This window comes from Palaemon carinicauda, chromosome 13 (genome assembly GCF_036898095.1).
Source record: "Palaemon carinicauda isolate YSFRI2023 chromosome 13, ASM3689809v2, whole genome shotgun sequence".
NCBI classification, from domain to species: Eukaryota; Metazoa; Arthropoda; class Malacostraca; order Decapoda; family Palaemonidae; genus Palaemon; species Palaemon carinicauda.
In genome coordinates this window covers 82,798,811-82,810,046 of record NC_090737.1, presented here as the reverse complement: position 1 = coordinate 82,810,046, position 11,236 = coordinate 82,798,811, and the positions used below count along the sequence as shown (strand labels likewise).

At 42.0% G+C, this 11,236-nt stretch overlaps 1 protein-coding gene across 1 annotated transcript; it reads right to left on the bottom strand.

The window, feature by feature from the left end:
- Nucleotides 1-1,078: 1,078 nt before the first annotated feature.
- LOC137651673 (uncharacterized) lies at nt 1,079-2,786 on the bottom strand. The gene is made up of 4 exons (XM_068384894.1): nt 2,655-2,786; nt 2,110-2,567; nt 1,325-1,850; nt 1,079-1,270 (listed from the first exon to the last, which is right to left on the bottom strand). The coding sequence occupies exons 1-4, from the start codon at nt 2,784-2,786 to the stop codon at nt 1,079-1,081; spliced, it is 1,308 nt and encodes a 435-aa protein (XP_068240995.1).
- Nucleotides 2,787-11,236: the final 8,450 nt, after the last annotated feature.

Below are 11,236 nucleotides of genomic sequence, written 5' to 3'. Positions count from 1 at the left end.
CCTAACACGCTTCCTCTCAGTGCCAACCATTAACCAGTTACTCTCAGTACCATACCTAAACCGCTTAACCTCAGTGCCAACCTTTACCCCGTTGCTCTCAATACCATACCTAACCCGCTTGCTCTCAGTGCCAACCTTTACCCCGATGCTCTCAATACCATACCTAATCCGCTTGCTCTCAGTGCCAACCATTAATCCCGTTGTTCTCAATACCATACCTAACCCGTTTCTTCTCAGTGCCAACCTTTACCCCATTACTCTCAATACCATACCTAACCTGCTTGCACTCAGTACCAACCGTTAATCTGTTGCTCTCAATAACATACCTAACCCACTTGCTCTCAATTCCAACCTTTATCCCATTGCTCTCAATACCATACTTAACCCGCTTGCACTCAGTGCCAACCATTAATCTGTTGCTCTCAATACCATACCTAACCCACTTGCTCTAAATTCCAACCTTTATCCCATTGCTCTCAATACCATGCCTAACCCGCTTACTCATAGAGCCAACTTTTACCACGTTGCTCTCAATACCATACCTAACCCACTTGCTCTCAGTGCCACCTTCACCCCCATTGCTCTCAATACCATACCAAACCCGTTTGCTCTCAGCGCTAACCTTAACCCCGTTGCTCTCAATACCATACCTAACCCGCTTGCTCTCAGTGCCAACCATTAACCAGTTGCTATCAATACCACACCTAACCAGCTTGCTCTCAACGTCAACCTTTACCCCGTTGCTCTTATTACCATACCTAACCCTCTTGCTCTCAGTTCCAACCTTTACCCCATTCCTCTCAATACCATACCTAACCCACTTGCTCTCAATTCCAACCTTTATCCCATTGCTCTCAATACCATACCTAACCCGTTTGCTCTCAGCGCTAACCTTAACCCCGTTGCTCTCAATACCATACCTAACACTCTTGCTCTCAGTGCCAACCATTAACCTGTTGCTCTCAATACCATACCTAACCCGCATGGTCTCAGTGCAAACCATTAATGCGTTGCTCTCTATAGCATACCTAACAAGCTTGTTCTCAGTGCCAACCTTTACCCCGTTGATCTTAATACCCTACCTAACCCTATTGCTCTCAGTTCCAACCTTTACCCCATTCCTCTCAATACCATGCCTAACCTGCTTGCTCTCAGTGCCAACCTTTACGCCGTTGATCTCAATACCACACCTAACCTTATTGCTCTCAGTGCCAACCATTGACGAGTTCCTCTCAATACCATACCTAACCTGCTTGCTCTCAGTGCCAACCTTTACCCCGTTGCTCTCAATACCATACCTAACTTGCTTGCTCTCAGTGCCAACCTTTATCCCGTTGCTCTCAATACCATACCTAGCTCGCTTGCTCTCAGTGCCAACCTTTACCCCGTTGTTATGAATACCATACCTAACCCCCTTGCTCTCAATGCCAACCATTAACGCGTTGCTGTCAATACCATACCTAACCCGCTTGCTCTCAGTGCCAACCTTTACCCCCTTGCTCTCAATACCATACGTAACCCGTTTGCTCTTAGAAGCAACCATTAACCCGTTGCTCTCAATACCATACCTAACCCGGTTTCTCTCTGTGCCAACCTTTACCCCGTTGCTCTCAATACCATACCTAACCCAATTCCTCTCAGTGCCAATCTTTACCCGCTTGCTCTCAATACCATACCTAACCCACTTGCTTTCAGTGCCAACCTTTACCCCGTTGCTCTCAATACCATACCAAACCCGCTTGGTCTCAGTGCCAACCATTGACCTATTGCTCTCAATACGATACCCAACCCACTTGGTCTCAGTGCCAACCTTTACCCCGTTGCTTTTAATACCATACCTAATCCGCTTGCTTTAAGTTCCAACCTTTATCCCATTGCTCTCAATACCATGCCTAGCCCGTTTACTTTCAATACCAACCTTTACCACGTTGTTCTCAACACCATACCTAACCTGCTTGCTCTCAGTGCCAAACTTTACCCCGTTGCTCTCAATACCATAACTAACCCGCTTGATCTCAGTGCAAACCATTAACCCGTTGCTCTCAATACCATATCTAACCCCCTTGTTCTCAGTGCCAACCTTTACCTCGTTGCTCTTCAATACCGTACCTAACCCGCTTGATCTCAGTGCAAACCAGTAACCCGTTGCTCTCAATACCATATCTAACCCGCTTCCTCTCAGTGCCAACTTTTACCCCGTTGATCTTAATACCATAACCAACCCGCTTGCTCTCAGTGCTAACTATTAACCCATTGCTATCACTACCATAGCTAACCCGCTTCCTCTCAGTGCCGACCATTACACCGTTGATCTTAATACCATACCCAACCCGCTTGCTCTCAGGGCCAACCATTAACCCCTTGCTCTCAATATCAAACCTAACCCGCTTTCTCTCAGTGCCAACCTTTACCCCGTTGCTGTTGATACCATACCTAACCCGCTTACTCTCAGTACCAACCTTTACTCTGTTGCTATCAATACCATACCTAACAGGCTTGCTCTCAGTTCCAACCATTAACCTTTTGCTCTTAATACCATACCTAACCCGCTTGCTCTCAGTGCCAACCTTTACCCCGTTGCTCTAAATACCATACTTAACACGCTTGCTCTCAGTGCCAACCTTTACCCCATTGCTCTCAACACTTCACCTAACCTGCTTGCTCTCAGTGCCAACCATTAACCCGTTGCTCTCAATACCATACATAACCCGCTTCCTCTCAGTGCCAACCTTTACCCAGTTACTCTCAATACCATACCTAACCCTCTTGCTCTCAGTGCCAACCATTAACCATTAGCTCTCAATACCATACCTATCCAGCTTCCTCTCAGTGCCAAATTTTACCCCGTTGCTCTCAATACCACACCTAACCCGCTTGCTCTCAGTGCCAACCTTTACCCCATTTTTCTCAATACCATACCTAACCAGCTTGCTCTCAGTGCCAACCATTAACCCGTTGCTCTCAATACCATACCTACTACGCTTCCTTTCAGTGCCAACATTTACCTCGTTGCTCTCAAGACCATACCTAACCCGCTTCCTCTCAGTGCCAACCATTAACCCGTTGCTCTCAATACCATACCAAATACGCTTGCTCTCAGTTCCAAGCTTTACCCCATTGCTCTAAATACCATGCCTAGCCCGCTTACTATCAGTGCCAACCTTCACCGCGTTGCTCTCAACACCATACCTAACCTGCTTGCTCTCAGTGCCACCTTTACCTTGTTGCTCTCAATACCATACCAAACCCGCTTGCTCTCAGTGCCAACCTTTACCCCGTCTCTCAATACCATACCTAACCTTCTTGCTCTCAACACCATACCTAACCTGCTTGCTCTCAGTGCCACCTTTACCTTGTTGCTCTCAATACCATACCTAACCCGCTTGCTCTCAGTGCCAACCTTCACCCCGTCTCTCAATACCATACCTAACCTTCTTGCTCTCAGTGCTAACCATTAACCCGTTGCTCTCAATACCACACCTAACCCCCTTGCTTTCAGTGCCAACCATTAACCCATTGCTCTCAATACCATAACTAACTCGCTTGCTAGCAGTGCGAACTTATACCCCGTTGCTCTCAACACCATGCCTAACCTGTTTGCTCTCGGTGCCAACCTTTACCCCGTTGCTCTCAATACCATACCTACCCCGCTCGCTCTCAGTACGAACCTTTACCCCGTTGCTCTCAATACTATACCCAACCCGCTCGCTCTCAGTACGAACTTTCACCTCGTTGCTCTCAATACCCTACCCAATCTGCTTCCTCTCAGTCACAACCTTTACCCCGTTGCTCTTAATATCATACCTAACCCGCTTGCTCTCAGTACGAACCTTCACCCCATTCCTCTCAATACCCTACCTAACCTGCTTCCTCTCAGTTCCAACCTTCACCCCGTTGCTCTCAATACCATACCTAACCCACTCGCTCTCAGTACGAACCTTTACCCCATTGCTCTCAATACCATACGTAGCCCGCTCTCTCTCAGTATGAAACTTTACCTCATTGCTCTGAATACCATACCTAACTTGCTCATTTTCAGTACCAACCTTTACCCTGTTGCTCTCAAAACCATACCTAGCCCGCTTGCTCTCAGTACCATCTCTTAAACCCCGTTGCTCTCAGTACCAACCTTAACCTCATTGCTCTCAGTACTATTTTTTAACCCCACTTGCTCTCAGTACCAACCTTTACCCCATTGCTCTCCATATCATACCTAACCACTTTCTCTCGGTGCCAACCTTTACCCCGTTGCTCTCAATACCATACCTAACCCGCTCGCTCTCAGTGCCAACCTTTACCCCGTTGCTCTCAATACCATAACTAACCCGCTTGCTCTCAGTACGAACCTTTACCACGTTGCTCTCAATACCATACCTAACCCGCTCGCTCTCAGTACGATCCTGTACCCCATTGCTCTCAATACCATACCTATCCCGCTCGCTCTCAGTACCAACCTTTACCCTGTTGCCCTCAATACCATACCTAACCCGATCGCTCTCAGTACCATCTCTTAACCCCGTTGCTCTCAGTACCAACCTTAACGTTGTTGCTCTCAGAACCATCTCTTAAACCCTGTTACTCTCCGTACCAACCTTTACCCCCATGCTCTCAGTACCATCTCTTAACGCCTTTGCTATCAGTACCATCTCTTAACCCCCGCTGCTCCCAGTACCAATCTTTACCCCGTTGTTCTCAGTACCATCTCTTAACCCTGTTGCTCTCAGTACCGTCTCTTAACCCTGTAGTAGGTTAACCAGGGTACCAGCCACCCGTTGAGATACTGGCTAGACAGTAATACATTGCATCCCTCTCTCTGGTTACGGTTCATTTCCCCTTTGCATACACACTCATACACTGAATAGTCTGGCCTATTCTTTACATATTCTCCTGTTCTCATACACCTGACAACACGGAGATTACCAAACAATTCTTCTTACTGCACTGTAATTGTTCAGTGGCCACTATCCTCTTTATAAGGGTAGAAGAGACTCTTTAGCTATGGTAAGCAGCTCTTTTAGGAGGACACTCCAAAATCAAACCATTGTTCTTTAGTCTTGGGTAGTGCCATAGCAACTGTACCATGGTCTTTCACCGTTTTGGGTTAGAGCTCTCTTGCTCGAGAGTACACTCGGGCACACTTTTTGGAATATTTTATTTTCCGTTGTTTCCTTTCCTTACTGGGCTATTTTCCCTGTTGGAGCCACTGGGCTTATAGCATCCTGCTTCTCCAACTAGGGTTATACCTTAGCAAGTAATAATAATAATAATAATAATAATAATAATAATAGTACCATCTCTTAACCCCCGTTGCTCTCAGTACCAACCTTTACCCTGTTGCTCTCAGTACCAGCCTTTAACCCATTGCTCTCACTACCATCTCTTAACCCCGTTGCTATCAGTACCATCCCTAACCCCGTTGCTCTCAATACCAACGCTAACCCCGTTGCTCTCAATACCAATTTTAACCAATCTTAGCTCTCAGTTTCAACCACAACCCACCGTTGCTTTCTCAGTACCAACTCGCCCCCGTTGCTCTCTCTCTCTCTCTCTCTCTCTCTCTCTCTCTCTCTCTCTCTCTCTCTCTCTCTCTCTCCCACGCCACCCATTTCCTTTTCCCCCTTACAAGAGAAGCCCTGTATGTCTGTACCCCTTGAATTCCGTATGACATCCCCAAGACCTTCCTGTTCCATTTGATCCGCAGAGACAAGCTTCCAGTGCCTATATTATGTATGTAACCTGGCACCTCGGTTAAAGGTGGCAGTGTCGGAATCAACAGGATCTGAGGGCATCAGTGCTACTGTCTCTCTCTCTCTCTCTCTCTCTCTCTCTCTCTCTCTCTCTCTCTCTCTCTCTCTCTCTCTCTCTCTCTCTCTCTGGGCCCCCACATACGTTCTTATATATACAGAATATATTTACACTCTTTCTCTCTCATTTTCATACACCAAAAAAGTTTGATTTTCAGGGAGAGAAATCTCTCTCTCTCTCTCTCTCTCTCTCTCTCTCTCTCTCTCTCTCTCTCTCTCTCTCTCTCTCTCTCTCTCTCTCTCTCTCTTATCATTATGGGTGATAGGAAATAAATATCATTGATGATCCTTGCCCACATTGATTTGCTGTTTTTAACTACTTCAAATCGCACTATACTCAATTCTTTTTAATGAGGCATTTGCACCGACTCTCAGCGGTGCCCTTTTAGCTCGGAAAAGTTGCCTACTATCTGATTGGTTAGAATTATCTTGTTTAACCAATCAGCGATCAGGAAACTTTTCCGAGCGAAAAGGGCACCCCTGCGAGTCTGTGCAAATCTGCCTCACTAAAAAGAATTGACCATATTTCGCTGTGTGCTTCTCTCTCTCTCTCTCTCTCTCTCTCTCTCTCTCTCTCTCTCTCTCTCTCTCTCTCTCTCTCTCTCTCTCTCTCTCTCTCTCTCCAGAATAAATAGCCCGTAATCATTATGGTGAAAGATAGAAAGACTGTTTTTGATATTACTAGAGCAGATTCATTCGTAGTTTTTGATATACCTTTTTCCATTTATTCCTCTTCACTACAGTACTCTCTCTCTCTCTCTCTCTCTCTCTCTCTCTCTCTCTCTCTCTCTCTCTCTCTCTCTCTCTCTCTCTCTCTCTCTCTCTCCATAAAGAGCCTATTCTCATTATGGGTGAAGTGGGTAAAAAAATATCATTGATGTTACTCGGGCAGATTGATTCGCTGTTTCTAACATACTTCTTTCATTTAGTCCTCGGCAATATGTACAAGTATACCAGTTTCCTGATAGCAATCACAGCTCTTTTCTTAAAGTGCGCTCATATTTGACTTACCCCGAAGTGTCTTTTAGCAAATCGTAACTTGAGTAAAATAAAAGATATAATCTCTTGATATGACTTGAAAAAACTTTCGTATAACAGAGTTCAAGAGCCACACATGTACAAGAATTTCTAAAACAAGAGAAATGACCTAGTGACTTATTTTACTCAATCTTTACAGGTAAGACTGTAGTACTTTCAGTACTACCTGTCTAGACCACATTCCAAATTCACAGACGATCATGGTACAGGAACATTCTGGAGATTCTACAAGCAAGGGAAACATGCTTGCTAGACTTGCCTAGGAGACGGCTGCGATCCGGAAGTTGCTACAATTCCCCTGATAGTATTCAAGTTTAACGTACAAACCTGGCAATAAATTTCTTAAGCTGTAAACAACAGAAATAATAAGTTATTTACATCGTTTCCTTATTTTTAATTTCCTAGTTGTTCAGTCTTTACAAAAACTTTTTCATTGTCATATTGGACTCTTATACGCAATGAAATGTGTGGACTCTCAGAGAGTAATGACATGTGTTGAGAGTATCACTTCGATGGTTATGTATTTCTTTCTAAACAATTTGACCACTGGACCATTTACAACTTGGATATTACTATTGTTCATAACCTTAAAAGAACTATCAATATAACACAAGATCGAAACGGTAAGTTCCAAACATGTAAGGCAAAGTCGAGACGATGTGTACCATACAGGCCAAGGTAAGACCAATCTGTATTTATTATTATTATTATTATTATTATTATTATTATTATTATTATTATTATTATTATTATATATACACATATATATATATATATATATATATACATACACACACACACACATATATATATATATATATATATATATATACACTATATAAGTGGAACAGGTGATCCATGCTGGGCCCAAACTGCACGACGACACTCCTAAACGTGGAGCTTATTGCCCTTATAATGTGAAATCTCATATTATAATAACCTTTAATAATAATCAGGATGTGGCGATGAAAGTTTAATGAAATAAATAAATAAACCAGTCCCACCAAAATGAAGGTTAGTACGAGATAGTCGGAGTAGTTACCAATGAGATTGGATGACTATACCATTTTGCCTATCTATATAAGAGTCATTTCCTCGATTCCTCTAAAAAATTGCTGTTATCTGTTCAACTAATAAAGCATTACCTACATTCTTTACTTGATCAATTTGAGATTCGTCAGGAATGGGACCCTATAAGGTAACAAACGAGAGGAGAGCGGTCTAAATGGTAGATTTAGAAATTATAATGCCTCTCATGAATGGCTAGGAAAGGGATAGTGACAATGTCCCTGAGACTGACCATATATACATATGACCAGTGCCAAAGACCCCTATCCACCCAAGCTAGGAGCACGGAGGTCCGGGCAATGGCTGGTGATGACACAGCAGGTAGACCTAAAGGCTCCATTAACCTCCTTCCTTAGCTCAAAAGGATGATCGAGCTTGAGCAGGACTCGATCTCCCGTCCAGTTAAACGCCAGGTAGGGACGTTTCCAGTAGGCCACCATAAGCCTAGATCCATAATAAAAAAAAACCCTAAACTGCCTAAATCCTTATATTTTTTTTTATTAGATTTGGATTATTTCCGCATCTACCGCTTGACGATTTACTCAGTCTAGTGACCCTTCCTGTCCCCCTCTGACCTTTCCTCTCACCCTTGACCTTTTGCCTTCCTCTTAGCAAACACACCCAAGAAGGGAAAAACCTTAACATCCTCATTACATTTTCCTTCTCATAGAATATCTAAACTCTGATACAGTAAATCCAGAAGAACAGAGCATATACAAAAATGCTGGGATAAAAATTCCTGACTAATGCAAAAACGTACAAACAACTTTGCTGTTTTCTAATGAATATATACAAAATGATACACCAGTCAAAGGTTAAGAAGTATATTATCCTTTTGCAATCAAGGAAACCTTTTTGTGCTTTGAGGAAAAAAAAAAAAAAAAAAGAACTACTGTTTTTGCACCAGCATTAAGTAAAGCACATTAAGGGAAATCTACCAAACCCTCGCATAGAACACTTTCTAACCGTAAATGGAAGTTATTCTTGGCATAAGACACCTATTCCTCCAATACTGCTGATTGCATATGATGGAAATCTGCCTCGAAACTTTAGCAAAATAAACAACAGCTGCTTTCATATCATCGTATGCAAACTCCGAGATTAGCCTCATATCCATAAGGAGGATCTTTCGACGCCTGCACACAGTACATCAAAAACAGAAAACTTGTCGAACAGAAATAACTCTGGACAAGGTGATGCTCGTCTGCAATATCATTGCAAATGAACCGACTTGGTCCCTTGTTGTCTCGTACGATGGGAAATTCAGAGAATGTTCCAAAGGAGCTGAAACATATTAGACGTCCATTGAAACTTCCCTGGCAAACTTATTGTTCAGGAGGGGCATGATAGTTTATTTTGGACACCATTTACGATTCCTCCGACGTTTTCGGCAATAATATTGATTAGTGATGGCGGTACAGTTGTACTTGATTTTTTCTTACTTTAGATGATAGTACTATTTCCCATCCATATCACATGCTACAGTTTTTTTTTTTTTTTTTTTTTTTTTTTTTTTGAAAAGGCAGAAACGGAAACCTAAAAATATTTCATAAGAATTTATTTATTTAAAAGATAAATAATTTCTTGCATTAAATAATTTCATACTAAAAGGCTAATGCTTTATCTCATCCACTTGGTATAACAGTCTTTTTTATGGTGAAAACCCAAAAAAGGAAATCTAAAACATCAAACTTTATTTCTCTAAAAGATATACAACAACAACATACACAACAACAACAACAAATGCATCGGTTTCTAGTCACCTGCAGGACAAAAGCCTCAGATATGTCAACTTGTGTCTGGGGTTTTGCCAGTGCTGATTGGTGATGGCGGGAGATTTTAGTCTGATCGCTCAAAGCAAACAAACCTATTATGGGTGTCCCGGACTAGTACAGCTTTGTTAATAACGGCGATACTTAACCCCTTTCAAAAAGGTTTAACCGATAAAGAAAACAGACAAAAGAAGACTCTTTCTAAAGAGGACTGACCAAACCTTGTGGCTCTCGAAGAAGCCTTTCATTTAGGGTTGCTGTGGCCTGATTGGTAACGTCTCTGCCTGGTGTTTGCCAGTCGGGGGTTCGAGTCCCACTCAGACTCGTTACTGCCATTGGTGTCTGCAACCTTACCATCCTTGGAGCTAAGGTTGGGGGGTTAGGGGAGCCTATAGGTCTACCTGCTGAGTCATCAGCAGCCACTGCCTGGCCCTCCCTGGTCCAACCTTGAGTGGAAAGGAGGCCTGGGCGCTGATCATATAATATATGGTCAGTCTCTAGGGCATTGTCCTGATTGCTAGGGCAATGTCACTGTCCCTTGCCTCTGCCATTCATGAGCGATATTTAAACCTTTAAACTATACAAGAACAGTGTTGAAAGCCTTCCTAAACAATGTTCTATTCAAGGCCATATAAGTTTATTTCAATACAAGGCTGATTCACATATATTGTACATAGATGACACATTGAAAATGATCTTTTTCAAATTATATAAAATACAATTTCTCGATATCCATGGGTGACACAATGAAAATGATCTTTGTAAAATGTATAAAACAAATTTTTCGATATCCATAGGTGACAAATTGAAAACTATCATTTCAAAGTATATAAACCAAAACTATACATGAATACTGTATTTCAAATCTTCCTAAACAATGTTCTATACGTTCATTTATATATAAGAATGATTCACATATCCATAGATGACACATTGAAAAAAAAACCGTTATTAAAGTATATAAACCAAAACTTCGCAATATCTTTAACTACATTCCATTTTTTTTTTTTTTTTTTCTGTAAACAAATTACGATGAGAACGAAATATCTGTCCCAAGATCCACATAAATAGTAGAAAAAGATTGAAAGTGTAAAGTGTTGAAAAAATACAACCGAACCTTAGGAAGTGTTCATAAACATACCTGCCATCAAGAGATTAAAAAAAAAAAAAGGTCACAGCTGAAAATGTGGCAAAGGCAAGCAACTATGACAATACGTAGATATATATAACATGCAACAACAAAACAACAACAAATGCAGCCATTTCTAGCCTACTGCAAGAAAAAGGCCTCATACATGTCCGAATTCACATCTGCGGTTTGGTGACGGTGCGAGACTTTAGCTTGATCGCTCACAGCAAACCAACATAGTATGGGTGTCGCTAACTAGTACAGCTTTGCTGATCATCTTGGTAAACGAACTCTTTATCCCCACTCCCACTCAGAAAGGGTATATATATACAGTATATATATAGGCCTATATATATACTGTATATATATATATATATATATATATATATATATATATATATATATATATATATATATATATATAT